This window comes from Dipodomys merriami, unplaced genomic scaffold (genome assembly GCF_024711535.1).
Source record: "Dipodomys merriami isolate MVZ:Mamm:240054 unplaced genomic scaffold, mDipMer1.0.p SCAF_1175, whole genome shotgun sequence".
In the NCBI taxonomy this organism is placed as follows: Eukaryota; Metazoa; Chordata; class Mammalia; order Rodentia; family Heteromyidae; genus Dipodomys; species Dipodomys merriami.
The window spans coordinates 25,882-44,899 of NW_027202466.1; the positions used below are offsets into that span (position 1 = coordinate 25,882).

A 19,018-nucleotide genomic window follows, 5' to 3' on the forward strand; every position below is an offset into this window, starting at 1 on the left:
CTTTCGTTTGTTGGGGTTTTTGCCTTCACAGGTCCTGTTAAAGGCTTTCATAGCAAATCTGAAATCAAATTCCCCCACTGTCCGTCGCACCGCAGCTGGCTCTGCAGTGAGTATCTGCCAGCACTCCAGGAGGACTCAGTACTTCTACAGCTGGCTTCTGAATGTGCTCCTAGGTAAGGGTGAGGCGTGTGGATAACCTAGCCTCTGGCTGTACTCAAAATAGACTTGAGAACCTTTCAGAGCAGACCATAAGCTGGCACCAGTGGCTCACACCAGCCTGAAACCCGCTATTTAGGAGACTGAGATCTGTGGATCAGGATTTAAATCCATCCTGGCAGACATATTGGTGAGACTCTTAGCAAAAAGTTAGAACTGGAGGTGTGGCTCAAATGGTGGAGTTCTAGTCTTTATTGAAAAAGTCACTGAGGCCTGAATTTAAGCCCTAATACCAGTATTTAAAAAAAAAAAAATCAAGCTGGGCACCGGTGGCTCACACCTATAATCCTAGTTACTCAGGAGGCTGAGATCTGAGGATCGAGGTTCAAAACCAGCCTGGGCAGGAGACTCCATGAGACTCTTTTTTTTTTTTTGTCGGTCGTGGGGCTTGAACTCTGGGCCTGGGCGCTGTCCCTCAGCTCTTCAGCTCAAGGCGAGCGCTGTACCACTTGAGCTACAGCACCACTTCCGGTTTTCTGGTGGTTTATTTGAGATAGGAGTCTCACGGTCTCTCCTGCCCGGGCTGGCTTTGAACCGTGATCCTCAGATCTCAGCCTCCTGAGTAGCTAGGATTACAGGCGTGAGCCACCAGCGCCCGGCTTCCATGAGACTCTTATCTCCAACAAACCACTAGAAAACCGCAAGTGGTACTGTGGCTCAAGTTGTAGAGTGCTTGCCTTGAGCTGAAGAGCATAGGGACAGCGCCCAGGCCCAGAGTTCACGCCCCACGACCAACAACAACAAAAAAATCAAGTCATTGCTGAATCAGGTGACTTATCACTGGGTGCCTACTAAATAATGAGCTGTGCAGAGGCTGGCATGAGCCCATGTGCACCGCAACCATGCAGGAGCTATGGTGCCCAAGAACATCCAGGTGGAGTACAGCCCCACCTGTCCTCCCGACCCGGCCCTTTAGTTGTAAGGCCTGAAACTACCTCAGCACCCTCTAGGTTCTCTGTAGTGTCTGATTATTTCTCCTGTAGTATTAGCAGATCCAGGGGTGAGCATGTTGACATTTGATATAAAATAACCTGGAAGTGGTGCTGTGGCTCAAGTGGTAGAGTGCTTGCCTTGAGCTGAAGAGCACAGGGACAGCACCCAGGCCCAGAGTTCAAGCCTCACGGCCAACAAAAAAAAAACTTCCGGACTTTCAGATGTAATTATTTCACTGTAAGGTCTTTAGTAAGCTTAAAGACAGGGCTGTCCTACAGATCCACTGTTAGATCTGGGCACATAATCTGCCTTTAGTCATGCCTATACCATCTTTATCCTTACTGCTGTCCTTAGAGGAGGATTTTCCTCTCTCTCTCTCTCTCTCTCTCTCTCTCTCTCTCTCTCTCTCTCTCTCTCTCTCTCTCTCTCTCTCTCTCTCTCTCTGTGTGTGTGTGTGTGTGTGTGTCTGTCTGTCTGTCTGTCTGTCTGTCTGTCTGTCTGTCTGTCTGTCTGTCTTGAACCTAGGGCCTGGACGCTATCCCTTAGTGCTCAGGGCCAGCACTTTGCCACATGAGCCACAGCTCCACTTAGGGCTTTTTTGGTGCTTACTTGAAAATACGAGTTTCACAGACTCTGTTGCTGGAGCTGTCTGTGATTCTCAGATCTCAGACTCCTGAGTAACTAGGATTACAGGCGTGAGCCACTGGTGCCTACTGGGTCTCCCCTTTTTATCAAAGAGTGCTGCGGCTCAAAGAGCTGCTCAAAGAGCTCAAATTAGCTGCTAAGAAATCACATTGGCTGCCTTTGTAGGTCTGCTGGTACCTGTGGAGGAAGAGCACTCCACACTCCTGATCCTCGGCGTGCTGCTCACATTGAGGTATCTGGTGCCTTTACTACAGCAGCAGGTCAAGGACACAAGCCTGAAAGGCAGCTTTGGGGTGACACGGAAAGAAATGGAAGTCTCTCCTTCTGCTGAGCAGCTTGTCCAGGTAGGAGCCACACCCTATAGTCTTGTGCTGCAAGGATGAACAAGTGGTAACTCCACTAACTTGGACAGGAGGCACAGAACTGATAGCTGTGGGAACCAGGACTGGACTTTCAGGGGTCGGCTTCGGACCTGCAGCTTCCCCTCAGCTTGCACCAGGTATCCATCTATAAAACCAAGGGTCATGAAGAGTGCTCATCCATTCTCAGTTAATACTGAGTGTTCACTGTGTGCTCTCCATCAGACTGGGGCTAAGGATGCAATAGCAAGCATTTTAGGTACAATCTCTGCTTCTTGAATCCATGACATAGTAAGCTGGTCTGGACAGGGTGCAGTACTAGGCAGGGATGGGCAAATACAGACAGTGGGAGCCTGATAGAAACTCTGAATGTTGTTCTCTTTCTTTCTTTCTTTCTTTCTTTCTTTCTTTCTTTCTTTCTTTCTTTCTTTCTTTTTCTTTCTTTCTTTCTTTCTTTCTTTCTTTCTTTCTTTTTCTTTCTTTCTTTCTTTCTTTCTTTCTTTTTCTTTTCTTTCTTTTCTTTCTTTCTTTTCTTTCTTTCTTTTCTTTCTTTCTCTTTTTCCTTCCTTCCTCCTTTCTTTCTTTCTTTCTTTCTTTCTTTCTTTCTTTCTTTCTTTCTTTCTTTCTTTCTTTCTTTCTTTCTTTCTTTCTTTCTTTCTTTCTTTCTTTCTTTCTTTCTTTCTTTCTTTCTTTCTTTCTTATTTTGGTGCCAATCCTGGGGCTTGAACTTAGGGCCTGGAGCTGTCCCTAAGCTTTTTTTTGCTCAAGGCTAGCATTCTACCACTTGCCATAGCTTCACTTGCAGCTTTTTTATGGTGATTAATGGAGATAAAGTCTTACGGATTTTCCTGCCCAGGCTGGCTTTGAACTGTGGATACTCAGATGATAGCCTCCTGAGTAGCTAGAGTTACAGGTGTGAGCCACTGGTGCCTGGCTTCTGAATATTTCTTTCATGCTTTCTGAAGAAAAATGTTTGAGGAAATGTACCAGAAATAAGTGCAAAAAAATAAAGAATCCTACATAGAAATGTGCTAAAAGCCATTTTTAAGCTGGTTGTTGTATAACATGTAATTCAGATTAGGAACTCCAAGAATTCCCAACAATAAATATTATGACTCAGAAGCTGGATAAAGTGAGGCTTGTGCCTACATTGTTAGCAGAGAAGGTGGGACACAATAAAGAACTCGAAGAAAACCAGTGAAATTCACAAAAATCTTACAATTTAAGCAAAATAAAATGTATAATAATTTTAAGATAATTTATAATCAAAGAATTACCATTGAATCCTTTTTAAGCTGTACTTAGTAATGAATGAAACTTTTCCTTTTGATTATCACGTTAACAGACTTTCTAGTGAGTTATTTTATATAACCTGATAATATACATATTGCTTTTTGTTTGTTTGTTTGGTCGGTCTTGGGGCTTGAACTCTGGACCTGGGCGCTGTCCCTCAGCTCTTCAGCTCAAGGCAAGCACCCTGCCACTTGAGCCACAGCACTACTTCCCGTTTTCTGGTGGTTTATTGGAAATAAGAGTTTCATGGATTTTTCCTGCCCGGCTGGCTTTGAACCGTGATCCTCAGATCTCAGCCTCTTGAGTAGCTAGGATGACAGACATGAGCCACCAGCGCCTGGCTTAACTGACTTTTTTAGACTCAATTTCTCTATGGAGGACACCAACTTTAAATAGTGTTATGTGGAAACATGTGAATGTGGTAAAGAGGAAGAAGCAGTGCTGGTGCTAACATAAGCTGATATCCTAAAGCAGAGTCCAAAAGCATCTTCAGAAAGGCCCTTAGCTTTGCAAGTCATGCCATCTCTACCATTATAGGGCAGAAGAGTCACAGACAGCCCATGAACATGCCATGTACCAGTGACATTTCAGTTGCAGGCGGTATGTGACCTGTGGACTGCAGTTTGTCAGCTGTGAGTAGGGTTGTGGAGGCTGCATCAGAAGAGCTAAAACCAAAGGTTTAAGGCAGCTTTCTTTGACTGTTTATTTAAAACTCTTTTACACTGAATTTAAAAGCGTGTATACTTTTATACTAATGGTATAGTTGGCAAACTTAGCAAATGAAAATTCAGGATATCAGTGGAATTTGAATTTCAAATAGTAATTTTGCAGTGAGTATTGTTCCAAATCACACAAAATTTGTGTTAACTGAAATTCTGATTTCACTGTGTCTACATTTTATCTGGTAACTCTTAAAGGGAAAAAGAATAAATCAGTATATAATGTTAACAGTATTACAATTTTTAATTTTATCAAAATAAAATTTAATGTGTCTTTAAATTTCTCAGAATCATGTTTCCAGCATTGACTGTCTACCTGGTGCCAGCTGGGTGCATTTCCTTTCTTACTCCCAGTTTTGGAAAAAGCAGATTGACTTTAGCATGTTTAGTAGATGTGCTCCGCTTATGTCTAAGGAATTAGTGTATCAAGGGAAAAAATCATGTGCATTTAGAATACAATGTGGATGTTAATAAACACCAGTAGAAATGACAGAGGAGTTTTTAAGGGAGAAATTAAAGCACAAGCTTTGCCAATCAAGACCTGGAAAAATAAAGCAAGGTGAAATATGGGACATGTTTTAAAAACCATGACTGAAGACCTGTGCCTCTGTGTCTAGGTGTATGAACTGACTTTGCATCACACGCAACACCAAGACCACAATGTGGTGACAGGAGCACTGGAGCTCCTACAGCAGCTCTTCCGCACCCCACCGCCGGAGCTGCTGCAGGCACTGACCATGCCAGGTGGGCTTGGACAGCTGGCTGCAGCTCAAGAGGAGGCCCAGGGCCGAGACCGCAGCGGGAGCATTGTGGAACTTCTAGGTGCGTTCTCAGCCAAGGTCTGCTTATCAGCAACTGAGTACTAATTAATGCTTGGGACCCTCTTGCGTTGTGGGCTGTGCTGTGCTGAGCAGTCAGCACCTGGTTTCTTGCCCAAATTTAAAATCGTTTTTTGCAAAAAGGAGAACTAGGGTTTAGAAAGTTAGCTGATAAAATGAACTCAAGCATTTAAAGCCTGGTTTCCTAACTTTTCCTTTGACTTGACTGAAGAAAGTGAGTATTTGAGTGGAAAATGATAGTCCATCCTAGCCACTTGTCCTTTGAAGTCGCCTTACTCTGTGGAAAGCTTACCTTATAACCAATGAGAGCAATTACTCAACTTTAATGATTGCTTCTAGTGAAAGCTAATTTATATTTGGTTCTTATATATGTGACGATTATCTGAGTTCTTTGATACTTTTAATTTGGCTTTTTATGTGCAGTCTGACCTCTTTTGAAATTTTAGTCATATTATTAGAACTGTGTATTTGAATTTTGGTGTAATTTTCATCCTGAGTTTAAAATGTCGAACTGTGGAATTTCTGCACTTCCTATAGAAATATATTCACTCACATTCTTACTAGTTTTAAGGGTAAATCAAGTTTTTTGAAGATTTTTAAATTTCTTCTAGATTTTAACAGCTTGTTACTTTACTCTCTCCTGTCACTCTGTGTGATTTACAGCCGGAGGGGGTTCTTCATGCAGCCCTGTCCTTTCAAGGAAGCAAAAAGGTGATTATTTCACAAGTCTGAATCTTGTGTTGAATCAAACTGTTTTTTTTTCTTCTGTATTTCTTACTATGTAGAACAAAATGTCTCCAGTTGTTCGCAGTAGGATGATTGTATGTAGAAATATTGCCAGAATCTGATAAGTAGGCCTGAAGGTTTCTGTGGCCTTTAAGTAAATTCTGAGCCAGGTGCTGGTGGCTCACACTTGTAATCCTGCTACTCAAGAAGCTGCGATCTGAAAATCATGGTTTGAAGCCAACCTATCGGGAAAGTCTGTGAGCTGTGGTTCATAGTGGTAGAGTGCTAGCCTTGAGCAAAAATAGCTCAGGGAATATGTCTAGGCCCTGAGGTTTTCTTTTTTTGTTATTTATTTATTTATTTATGTGCCAGTCCTAGGGGCTTGCACTATTCTTGAATGTTTTTTTGCTTAAGGATAATGCTCTACTACTTAAAGACACAGCCCTGCTTCTGGCTTATTGGGGAAGTTTATAGAAGATAGGAGGCTCTTGGACTGGACTTTCCTGCCTAGTAGCTAGGATTATAAGTCTGAGTCACCAGTGCCTGGCTCCTCATCAGTTTCTAATGATGAAGGTCAGGAATGAGCTTAAAAAATGATTAGTTATCAGAGAGTAACTATTTAGCTATATGAGCCATAAAGTCCCTTGAAACTCTGTGAGCTGATAAGTGTGGTCTTGTTTCAGTACAACCTTAATACATGCAGCAGGCCCACTCCTACTGTGGGGATCATTATAATTTATAAAGATAACTTCTCTTCCTAATTAATTTTGTCTAGTGTTAGGACTATTGCTAAATAGCTTGTTTGGTTAATTATTCCAATTTAAGCCACACTTAGCTTTATGTATATCAAAGTTGTGTGATATAATTACTTTCATTTTTATTAAGTCAAAGTCTTCTTGACTTAATTTGATAACTTTCTTTTTTTTTTTTTTTGGCCCGGTCATGGGGCCTGAACTCTGGGCCTGGGCGCTGTCCCTCAGCTTCTCAGCTCAAGCCTAGCGCTCTACCACTTGAGCCACAGCGCCACTTCCGGCTTTTTTCTTTTTGCTTATGTGGTGCTGAGGAATTGAACCCAGGGCCTCATGCATACAAGGCAAGTACTCTACCCACTGAGCCACCTTCCCAGCCCCTTGATAACTTTCTTATACACAATTATTTGCAACACTGATTATTTCCTTTTTTTTTTTTATTGTCCTGGCACTAATGGCATGAGCCGCCAGTGCCCAGGTTGAATGAGATTTTTTTTTTTTTGGTGCCAATCCTGGGCTTGAACTTAGGGCCTGAGTGCTGTCCCTTAACTTTTTTATTCAAGGCTAGTGCTCTACCACTTGAGCCACAGCTCCACTTTGAGTCTCCTGGCTTTACAGGCCAGTCTTCAACTCACAACCTCCATGCTGTCTCCACACCTGGGGTTTCAGGCCCGAATCGCCACAACTGGCTTTTGCATGACACGTTAACTGAAATTGCATTCTCCAGTAAACACTTACAGTATTCAGTTAGAGTCACTTACACTAGGAAGCTTGTCTTGCTAGTGCATACTTGTAGTGTGGTTGGGATTTTCTGAGGTATGAGGATTTTTTTTGGGGGGGGGTTGGGGGAGTCTGGTCGTGGGGCCTGAACTCTGGGCCTGGGCGCTGTCCCTCAGCTCTTCAGCTCAAGACTAGCTCTCCACCACTTGAGCCACAGCGCCACTTCCGGCTTTTTTCTCTACCACTGAGCCACCTTCCTAGCCCGGTATGAGGATTGTTAAATCTAGGATTTCAAGACCAGCCTGGACAACGTAGTGCAGACTATCTCTTAAAAATCAAAGTGAGGCATTTAGGCCATCATTGTGTAGAATACTTACCAAGTTTGATATTTTAGAGAAACATTGTTTAAGGGCCTGGAGAAGTCCAGGGAAAGTTAATCTCTAGTTGGTGAAGGACTGGTGATGAAGTACTCCGCTCGCTTACTGTGTCTTCGTCATGATTTCCACAGAGGATGTACAAGAAGATGCTGTTGAAATGATTCATTCTGTCCTCTTCTAGCTAGGACACTGTTTTTCCTCAATCTTTTTACTTTTTCTTCTTCAGATTTTTTAAAAAAATTCAGAGCTATTTTCAAACATTGTTTTTGTTTTAAGCTATAGGAGGTTCAAGTAGGGTTTTTCCCCCCCATTTTTTATTGTTATTATAAAGGTGGTGTACAGGGGCTGGGAAGGTGGCTCAGTGGTAGAGTGCTTGTCTTGCAGGCATGAGGCCCTGGTTTCGATTCCTCAGCACCACATACACAGAAAAAGCTGGAAGTGGCGCTGTGGCTCAAGTGGTAGAGTGCTCACCTTGAGCTGAAGAGCTGAGGGAAAGCGCCTAGGCCCAGAGTTCAGGCTCCATGACCGACAAATAAATGAATAAACAAATAAATAAAGGTGATGTACAGAGGGTTATGGTTTCATAAGTCAGGTAATGAGTACATTTCTTTTTGGACAATGTCACCCCTTCCATCGCTCATTTTTAGCATGGTGTCTAGTGAGTACTACTGCTGTGGTTTTTCAACCTTCATCTCTCCATTTCTGTGTCCTCCTCCCCCCAAAGAGAGATAAATGAACAAACAAGATAAAAAAGCAAAAACAGCAACAAAGAAACCTCTATTTTCATTTTGTGGAATTGATTTTGATAAATATTATTTATGTGATCAAATGCACATAGATATTGTGTCTTTGTGTTCGTTTTCAAACTTTTTTTCTTTTTGGTCAGTTGTGGGGCTTGAACGCTGGGCCTGGACGCTGTGCCTCAGTTCGTCAGCTCATGGCTAGCACTCCACCACTTGAGCCACAGCGCCACTTCCGGTTTTCTGGTAGTTTATTGGAGATAAGAGTTTCCTGGACTTTCCTGCCCAGACTGTCTTTGAACTGCGATCCTCAGATCTCAGCCTCCTGAGTAGGATGACAGGTGTGAGCCACCAGGGCCCCGCTCATCCGGTGCCCAGCTCAAACTTTTTAAATAATTTTATTTTCTTTTGATTATTATCCTTAAATGGTATTACAAAGGAGTTACCATTTAACAAAGCAGTTTATGAATATAATTTTTTTTCTTATAGCTACAAAATTATTTTTTTCAAGTGAAGTCTGCTAGTACAGACGATAGGTAAGAGTTGAGCACATACTGCGGTTGGGCTGAGGATGGTAGGGTAGGCCGCAGTCCTGTGCACTTGCCGCCTATGCGTGGATTTTGGAGGAGCTTTCTCTGGGGAGAACTCGGAGTAGCGTACTTGCAAGCTACCAATTTAGAGACTAGGGACTATTGTTTACCGTTGGGGAATTTTATTTGGTTTTTCTAAGTAAATCATGCCCTGTAGTAGAAGCAGTGTTATTTGGTATTTGTACTGAGTTACTGTGTGCTTTATTTTATCTAGCATTTGGGGTTTTTTTTTTTGCTTTTTTTTAAAGGTGCCTTTAATATCACATCATGTAAATGTGGTATCACAATTCTAATTTACTCTTATTAAAGAGCAGTGAAATTACAAATTGGACATTTCCAGTAACCAAATGGTATCTTTGTTAGTATCTGTGTTTATCAGTTTTCTGTAGCTGTGACAAAATATCTGACCTAATGTAAGGCAGAAAGGGCTTATTTGAGTTTACTGTTTGAGAGGTTTCAGTCTGTCTTGACAGGAACTACATGAACAGCCATGATGGGAGCGCAGCAGCCCATATCACTGTGGGCAGAGAGAGCCAGAGCCAGAGAGCAAGAGAGCACGCAAGGCTATGTCAGCCAGCCTCTTCCTCCTCCCTTGTTTTCTTTTGTCCAGACTTGTAGCCTGTTGGTGCTGTGTACATTTGTAAAAGGAGTTCACCCCTAGTTGATCCTTTCAGGAAGTATCCTCACAGATACCCAGCAGTATCCTTTAATAATTTCCCAAACATTCTCAATCCAGTCAAGCTTGACAGTTGAAACTAAATGCTGCCCCTCATCCCTCCATGAGCCTCATGGGTGAGGCCATCCTTGGCAAAACTTGAGATCTCATTTCATCAGCTGGGCGTGGAGACATATGCCTGTGATCCCAGCTACTTCAGGAAGTAATAAGTAGGAGGATCCAGGTCCAGGCTAGTGTTGGGGATATGGCTCAAGTGGTACAGTACCTACATAGAAAGCATGAGGCAGTTACTGAGTTCAGCTGTAACACATACTCACACATGCACACACATGCACAAAGGAGTTTTGGAACTTTTCAGTTGAAATATTTAATCCCCTCAGATTATATAGTGATTGAGGTCTGATTCTTGACAAGATGAAAACGAAATGAAAAGATAATAGAAGAAACACAACTTATTTATGTATAAAATTTTATATATAAGTTCTAATGTGCTATTGGAGTTAGGACATAGATATTCTAAGGCTAAGAGTTGGAAATCTTCAGTCAAAGTTTACTATTTATTTTAAGGTTAAATGTAATAATATAAATTATTTAACAAACAATACTCAATGAGATCAGTTGTTAAAGTATTTTGTGTTTCAGTTTGAGAACCATTGCTTTTATCTTTTTTCCATATGGGTTTATTGATTTTTATAGTATTCTGAACATTGTATTTTTTCACTCTTTATGTTTATCATGTTGGAGATATAAAATATATATGATGATAAACTATGAAAGTAAAATGCTTAGAATTTTCAGCTTAACATGCATTTATTCATTTTTCAAAGTCCTTATTTTTAGCAGCCTTTTTATATTGTTGCATTATTTACTAGGCAAAATACTGTTAGGAGAAGAAGAAGCTCTGGAAGATGACTCAGAATCAAGATCTGACGTCAGCAGCGCAGCCTTTGCAGGTAGTTTGCTAATGAGTGGCTGGCTGTTGCCCACCATTTCTGTCCTCCTCCTGGCAGAGGGGCGGGGGGACCAGCTCAAGTTGTAGATAATCTAGCTGTTCCTAGAATGTTCATTTTGAATTATATATGACTGTGTGTTCTTGTTCTAAGATATTATAAAGTTGGTTTATCTTCCCTGAGCCTAAATCTTTTTGAGTAGCGGATGGATGTAATGTGGGTGGTTTTACTGTGTAATCTTACCCAAAAGAATATTTTTAGATGAATGAAAACCAAGTCGTTTTTGGGAAGAAAAATCTGAAAAATGCCAGTGGCAATTATTTATTGATTGATTGAAATTAAATATTTTTCCTGATTACACAAATCAAAAAGTTAACAAAAAATTTACACCTGTATGTTGATGGTATATAAAATTCAAGTTTCAAGTTGCACGCTGGAGTAACTACTGCCTCCAGCTTGATTTTGTTTCTTTGAAGTGATTTTCTTTTTATGTCAGGTTTTTTTTGTCTTAAACTGGAATTTGAAAACTGATCTAGAAAATCCTTGAGCAGGGAGGAAGGCATGTTCCCCTCCACACAACCATACCACCCACCCCCCCCCATCCCCCCACCCCCCGCTCCCGACTTTCCTGTGTCTGTCACCTCTTGCTCTGAGTCCTGCTGAGGTGGCTTTCAGATTGTCCTCATCCTGTGTATTGGTCTCGCAAGGCTGGAATAGTTACTTGAGCTTTGATCTTTGAGATTTGTACTTGAGCTTTGATCTTTGAGATTTGTACAGCATTTTAAAAAGGCACGTTTTAGTTTTTATTTTAACCATGTAGTTGTTTAAAAATGCAATTTTTATTTTTATTTTGCACCGCTTTAGTTCCTTAGCGGATTTGACAAATGCATGTTTCTCTGTGTTCAGCCTCAGTGAAGGGTGAGATCGGTGGAGAGCTGGCTGCCTCTCCGGGGGTCCCCACTCCTGGGTCTGTGGGTCATGACATCATTACGGAGCAGCCTCGGTCACAGCACACGCTGCAGGCAGACTCTGTGGACCTCTCTGGCTGTGACTTGACTAGTGCTGCCACCGATGGAGATGAGGAGGACATCTTGAGCCACAGCTCCAGCCAGATCAGTGCAGTTCCATCTGACCCTGCTCTGGACCTAAATGATGGGACCCAGGCCTCCTCACCTATCAGTGACAGCTCCCAGACCACCACTGAAGGGCCTGACTCAGCCGTGACACCCTCCGACAGTTCTGAAATTGTAAGTTGGCAAATGAATGGGTTCTTGTGCAGCCGAGCCTGCCAGCTCCCCATGCTCATTCCTCAAGGCCTAGCCTGGGCCTTCCTGCTGATTTTTCTCATGCTGTCTGCCAATACCGATGTAATGATAATAATTTTCCAATTATTATTTAAAAAGTTTGTGTGTGTGTGTGTGTGCGCGCGCTGGTCCTGGACCTTGAACTCTGGTGCTACGTACTGTCTCTGAGCTTTTTTTTTTTTTTTTTTTTTTTTTGGTTGGTCATGGGGCTTGAACTCTGGGCCTGGGCGCTGTCCCTCAGCTCTTTAGCTCACTGCTAGCACTCTACCACTTGAGCCACAGCGCCACACCTGGCTTTTTCTACTTATGTGGTGCTGAGGAATCGAACCCAGGGCCTTATGCATGCAAGGCAAGCACTCTACCTCTGAGCTACCTTCCCAGTCCTGTCCCTGAGCTTTGTTAATGTTGAGCCATCGCTCCATTTCTACCTTTTTTTTGCTGGTGGTTAATTGGAGATAAGGGTCTTGCCAACTTTCCTGCCTGGCTGGTTTTGAACTGTGATGCTCAGATCTCAGTCTAGCTAGGATTATAGGTGTGAGCCACCAGCACCCTGCAGCCATCTCATATTATTAACAAAGAGCTTGATCTTGTCTGTTCACTGAAGGAAACAGCTTATTGTCTTTAGTGTAGAACATGGCAGTAAAAAATAGGGTTTGTTGATTATATGTCCTGAGTACATGGTATCTTTTTTTTGGTAGTACTAGGTTTTGAATTCATGGCCTCTTCCTAGACTGGAGCTTTATCCCTTGAGCCATTCCTCCAGTCTTGTTTTTTGTTCATTGTTTTTAACGTAGCGTCTCCCTCCTACCTGGGTGACAGAATTCTGTGTTTTCCCATAATTGCTGGGATCCTAGGTGTGCACCATGTCCTCTCGCTCCCCTCTGTGCATGTGGATACTCAAGGGCTTTTTCAAGACTGGTTGACACCGTACCACTTGAACTGCAACTCCACAACTCCAGTTCTAGCTTTTTGCTAGTTAGACATATAAGTCTCTCAGATTTATCTGCCTGGGCTGGCACAATGCTCAGATTTCAGCCTCTTGCGTAGCTAGGATTATCAGCATGAACCACTAATACCTGGCTTGAGTTTTGTTTTCAAATGAGGAACATAGAGAATGATTTTCTTAAATGATATGATAGAATTGTTTTCATAATACTTAGTTGAGAGTCATCACTCATCTTTTTAGGTAAATTACACAATTGCATGTGAGACATCTTGCAATATTGAATCATAATCAAGGCTTTTGGCTGAACATATGAAATAGTGTCCCAAGTTTTGTGGAGACAATCTATTATATTGTTAGGTTTTTTAAAAATATCCTTGTCTTCATTTCTGATTTACAATACAAGTTGTTGAAAAAATTATTTTTTATTTTTGTCTTTTGAATGAGAGCCTCACTATTAGACCAGGCTGGCCTTGAACTCATGTTCTTCCTGCCTCTCCTTCCTGAGTGCTAAATTATAGGTTTCTATCACAATGCCTTGTGTGGCCTTTTTCTTCTATAGCATTTTCTAGACTTAAGTTTCTTTAAAATTCTTAGAGCTAAGCTTTTCATAACATAGTTGTGATGTGTGGCCAGTCCAGCTCTTAAGAGTTGTACATATGCACCAAGTGCGATAAGTAAAATGGTCTTTGTCTTTTGTACGTATCACAAGCCTTGAGTGTTTGCCTTGTCCCTGATGATCACAATTCTGAGTGTTCACAGCTGCCCTCACTGTGGTAGGTGTTAGATGGTGCTGACAGCCAGTGCCCCAGCATGCAGCTCGGCCAGCCGCAGGAGGACGAGGGAGCTGAGTGTGTTCTTCCTGGTGGAGACTCGAGTGCTTTCAGAAATTCCTCCCTGGGTAAGGCGATTTGGCATGCTGCAAAATGGTCTGTGTTCTTTTCATCTTAGGACATCTTGATTTCATCTTCACTTTCTAGAAGAAACCTTTTCATTCTTTGATTTGTGAGTTGTAACTAGACTAATTTATGTATGGTTGCACTTGATCTAAATCCTTTATTTTTACATTCTTTTTGGGGAAATGTGCACTGTACTTTAATTGGAAACCTGTCGATCTCACTTTCTCTTTTTAAAGCACTTCAGAAGGTACAGTTATTGGAGAGCATGGGTCACAGCAGGCAGCTTTCTGACAGCAGTGTCGATAAATTTGTGTCAAGAGATGAAGCACCTGAACCAGGCGACACAGAGACCAAGGTGAGTGCCCTGGGCCCGGCCTGTGTTGACTCAGCGTTCTGATGCCCGTTGCAGCCCCTGTCCTCTGTAGCCCTTGTTTACTGCTGCTCAGCACTGGCTCTGCCCGTCTCCCTCCCACTCGCCTGGCTTGCCCACTCTTCCACCTCTCTGGGAACTACTACCCAGATGTTAAAGATGGCTGACTTCTGACTCCGTTAAAAACCCTCCCCAACAGATCTGGCCTGCACTGAGCTGTGCCTTGCCTGATCTCTTAGATACGGTGAAGTATTTAAAATATCTCTTGTATATCATTTGTCTTTGTCATGCAATTGTACTGTCTTTCCAGTTATTTTTAAATTCCTCGAGGACAAGGAATGTGTCTTATAGTTTAATTCCATCTGTCACAAATACTGGGGCTTGAACTCAGGGCCTGGGTGCTGTTCCTGAACTTCTTTTTTTTTTTGTCGGTCGTGGGGCTTGAACTCTGGGCCTGGGCGCTGTCCTTCAGCTCTTCAGCTCAAGGCGAGCGCTCTACCACTTGAGCTACAGCGCCACTTCCGGTTTTCTGGTGGTTTATTGGAGATAGGAGTCTCACAGTCTCTCCTGCCCGGGCTGGCTTTGAACCGCGATCCTCAGATCTCAGCCTCCTAAGTAGCTAGGATTACAGGCGTGAGCCACCGGTGCCCGGCTGTTCCTGAACTTCTTTTGCTCAAGGCTAGCACTCTACCACTTGAGCCACAGTGGCACGTTTGGCTTTTTCTGTGTATTTGGTACTGAGAAGTCAAATCCAGGTCTTAATGCATGCTAGGAAGCACTCTACCACTAAGCCACATTCCCAGCCCTCACAACTGCATTTTTTTACTTCCTCTCTCCTATGTTTCTAACCTCAGGCTTCTCTGTGTTTCTGCTTCGCTATGAGTATTTTCATCTTGTCCTGTGGAAACCATAATCTGAGAAGCCTCTACTAAGTACATGTCTTGGTGCTTCCTTTTCTAGTGTGCTCTCCCTGTGCACTGAGCTCATCCCCTTCCCCAGTCCTGTGACCCTGTGGCCCTGTGCTGTAGTGCTCTGATTCGTCAGATTCTGCTCAGCTTCCCAGCAACTGACATTGCTCATTCTGTTGAATAAACTAATGAATAGATGTATTGACCTTTGTCTTGGTAGTGCTAGTTTGAACTCGAAGCACTGTACTTGCTAGGTGAGTGAACAACCCCTTGAGTCACACCACCATCTTTTTTGAGGTAGGGTTTTGTTGTTTTGTCTAGGCTAGGATCTGTGATCCTCCTACTTTTGTCTTCTGAGTACCTGCGATTACAGGTCTGTATTTATTGGCTCTTTGATTGAAAGAAAAACAAGTGTTTCCCTCTCTGTTCTAGCCTTGCCGAATCAAAGGTGATATCGGACACTCTACTGATGATGATTCTGCTCCTCTGGTCCATTGTGTTCGCCTTTTATCGGCATCATTCTTGTTAACTGGGAAAAAGAATGGTAAGCACAGGAAGTCAGGTACAGATGAGGAGGAAGTACAGTTGAGGAGATGTTGGAGGTTTTAGAGGCCAATTTGGAGTTCAGTTTTTGTTTCGTTATCAATGTAGCTTTGCTTACCCCTATCTGATGGGAGAAGGGAGGAAACGATGGAGGCAGGCAGTGAGTAGGATCTAGTTTTGTTTATTTGAAAGGCTGAAGCTGATGTGGGTGATTTCTTTGCAGCCCTGGTTCCAGACAGAGACGTGAGGGTCAGTGTTAAGGCTCTGGCCCTCAGCTGTGTTGGAGCAGCCGTGGCCCTTCATCCGGAGTCTTTTTTCAGCAGACTTTATAAAGCACCCCTTGCTCCCATGGATTACCCTGGTAGGTTCTTCAGATTTAAATCATTACTTAAAAGAGATTTATTTCAGGTGGTCTTAGATTTTGTTTTAGATTTAGAACAAAAAGTATTTTGAGTGGATTTGTGTATTTGGACTGTGTTGTGGCTCTCCATGGACATACAGAAGGCACTCTTCTTAGTTTCCTGGTCCCCTTTAGATGTTGTGTTTATAGGTGAAACTGTAAAATACAAACTAGAACTCTGGGAGTCATAGAGTGGCTTACACACATACACTATGTACACCGTACTGTACCTCACTCTCAGCTGGTCGGAGGTTAGTGGAGCTACAGTGCATAGAGCCACGGCAGGGCCTCTCTCCTGTCATCATGGGGTAGAAGTTATCTTCTACCTTCTCTTTCTCTTCTTTTGGATTGGAGAGTAAATTTGTGCGTTTAAATTATTTGTTAAGTAAGTAAGCAAGTAGCGAGTTGAGGTTCTTCCATCTTTGTTTTAAAATAAAATTTGGAGGTTGGATTATTGTCTGGCAACCTGGAATTACAATCCCTCAAATCAAATGGATCTCTTGAGAGATCAGTAATAAGATGAATCCAGAACCCTTAACCCCCCCCCCCTTTTTTTTAACCACTTGGGTTTTTATGGTCTAATCACTTACATATTTGGAATGCTGTTTTTCTCCTTTCTGAGAATTAAGCATTTGAAGTAGAAAGTTGGTGGTACAGTGACTGCGTGCTATGTTTCCACAGAGGAGCAGTATGTCTCAGACATCTTGAACTATATTGATCATGGAGACCCACAGGTCAGAGGAGCCACTGCCATTCTCTGTGGGACACTCATCTGCTCCATCCTCAGCCGCTCCCGCTTCCATGTGGGGGACTGGCTTGGCACCATCAGAGTCCTAACAGGTAATGGACACTTCAGTGGTGCTTTTTCTGGTTAGTGTTCCATCGTTTAATTTCAGTGAAAATGTTTATTGCTTATTCTCCTGGTCAGGAAATAGATTTTCTTTGGCAGACTGCATTCCTTTGCTGAGGAAAACTTTGAAGGATGAGTCTTCTGTTACCTGTAAGCTGGCCTGTACAGCTGTGAGGGTGAGTGCTGTGTCTCCTGTGACTTTCTTTGACCAGTGGACTTTTTACTGTTGTTACTGTTAAAATTGGAGTGTAAGAGGAAGTATTTCTTTATCTTCTAAAACAAAACAATGACATGTGTACACGCCAGTTCTGTTTTAGAAGACATTGCCAAGAACACTAAAGCTTAAGTAAACTTTTTAAAATTCATTGAATATTTTTTAAATACATACTTCTCCTAAAGAATATGTTTGGAATTACACCATGCTATTATTAAATGCAAAAGCCATTGAATAACAAAATAAAATTCTGTAGTAAGCCAATACATAAAATGTGGAATAAATTAAGCCATAAGGATTATATAATCAACCTGCTTTTTTTTTTTTTTTTTTTGGTGCTGATACTGGGACCTGAACTTGGGGCCTTAGCGCTGTCCCTTAGCTTGTCTGCTCAAGACTAGCCTCTACTACTTGAGTCACAGACTCGCTTTCAGTGTTTTGGTGGTTGACTGGATATAAGAGTCTCATAGACTTTCCAGTGTGGGCAGGCTTCAAACTTTAATCCTCAGATCTCAGCCTCCTGAGTAGCTAGGATTACAGATGTGAGCTACCAGTGCCTGGATGTTTGAACCTAGTTTTTAATTTTTAAATATAATTTTATTGTTATTATTAAGGTGTTGCACAGAAGGGTTACCATTTTGTAAGTCAGGTAATGAATGTTTTTACTACTTTTGGACAATGTTATCCCTTTCTTGATTTTACTGAAATATGTTTATTTTGCTAGTCCTGGGGCTTGAACTCAGGGCCTGGGCACTGTCCCTGAGCTTCTTTTGCTTAAGGCTAGCACTCTACCACTTGAGCCACAGCACCACTTCCAGCTTTTTCTATTTATGTGGAACTGAGGAATCAAACAGTGCTTCATGCATGCTAGGGCACATTCCCATCCCCTCTTGCCATTTAAAAATCATAAAACAGAGTTGGTGTCGGTAGCTCACACACCTCTAATCCTAGCTACTCAGGAGCTGAGCTCTGAGTTTTGTGGCTCAAAGCCAGCCAGGGTAGGAAAGTTTGAGACTTTTATCTATAATTAATCACAAAATAAACAGAAGTAGAGCTATGGCTTATGTGGTAGAATGCCAGCATTGAGTGAAAAAGCTCAGGGACAGTGGCCCAGGCCCTGAGTTCAAGCTCTAGTAGCAACAAACAACAACACAATTTCAAAAGAGGTGTAGTTGTAAGAGTGCTATTGTAAGACCACCTACAACGGTTGCCGTGAGGCTGTGCAGGGGCTAATCCTCCCACCTTGGCCTGTGGGTCCTGCTTTTCAGCACTGTGTCATGAGTCTCTGCAGCAGCAGCTACAGTGACCTGGGATTACAGCTGCTCATTGATGTGCTGTCTCTGAGGAATAGCCCCTACTGGCTGCTGAGGACAGAGCTGTTGGAGACTCTTGCTGAGATTGACTTCAGGTAAGTGAATACAGTTTAAATTCAGAGGCTCAAATAGAAAGTCAAAGTTCCTGGGATTGTTTGTAGCTATTGAGTGTTTTGTCATTAGAAACCTCAATAGTTCAGGCAGAGGGCTGTGATTTTCATCCTTCACGGTAGCCCTTTTTTGAACTTTGCCCTGTGCTTGGGCGTTCTAAATGAGAACTAGGGTTTTCTGGTAGTCTTGAGTTATGTTTTCTAGGTGCAGGAATAAAAGAGCTCTGGGTTTTTTTCACTTTTGTCTTAAACTTTTAAGAATTGTAGACTTTTATCAATGCTGCTTGTTTATAATGTACTATTATTGTATTTCTGAATTTAAGGGAATTAGCTTATTTGCATTTTTTGCAATTAAAAAAATTTCTGTTGTGTTTCAACTTTAATTTTCTCAGAATAGGTTTAGTTGAGGTGCTTTCTTTTAACAATTTATCTCAGAGGGGAAATCACATACCTTTGTAATCCAGGTCATTTGTTTTGTTTTGTTTTCTTGAGGTAATAGAGATGGAGTCCAGGGCTTTATACTTGTTTGGCAATGACTGCTACTGAGCAGCATTCCCAGTCTTGAGGGGCGGGGTGGGGAGGTGTTTTTGTTTATTTGATTCTAAAGCTAGGATGAGCCCTGTTCCATTCTG

General features: G+C 42.3%; 1 protein-coding gene across 1 annotated transcript in view; it reads left to right on the plus strand.

The window, feature by feature from the left end:
- The window catches only part of LOC138822918 (huntingtin), a gene marked incomplete at its 5' end in the record, with an annotated part of 115,004 nt that overhangs the window by 22,404 nt on the left and 73,582 nt on the right, over positions 1-19,018 (plus strand). Inside the window, 13 exons of the mRNA XM_070015895.1 lie at positions 32-173; positions 1,960-2,138; positions 4,783-4,987; positions 5,668-5,715; positions 10,455-10,535; positions 11,439-11,779; positions 13,560-13,680; positions 13,915-14,033; positions 15,389-15,500; positions 15,723-15,860; positions 16,581-16,739; positions 16,828-16,925; positions 18,232-18,371. Of these exons, the coding sequence (XP_069871996.1) occupies positions 32-173; positions 1,960-2,138; positions 4,783-4,987; positions 5,668-5,715; positions 10,455-10,535; positions 11,439-11,779; positions 13,560-13,680; positions 13,915-14,033; positions 15,389-15,500; positions 15,723-15,860; positions 16,581-16,739; positions 16,828-16,925; positions 18,232-18,371 (1,883 nt within the window). The remainder of the gene's footprint in view (positions 1-31; positions 174-1,959; positions 2,139-4,782; positions 4,988-5,667; positions 5,716-10,454; positions 10,536-11,438; positions 11,780-13,559; positions 13,681-13,914; positions 14,034-15,388; positions 15,501-15,722; positions 15,861-16,580; positions 16,740-16,827; positions 16,926-18,231; positions 18,372-19,018) is intronic.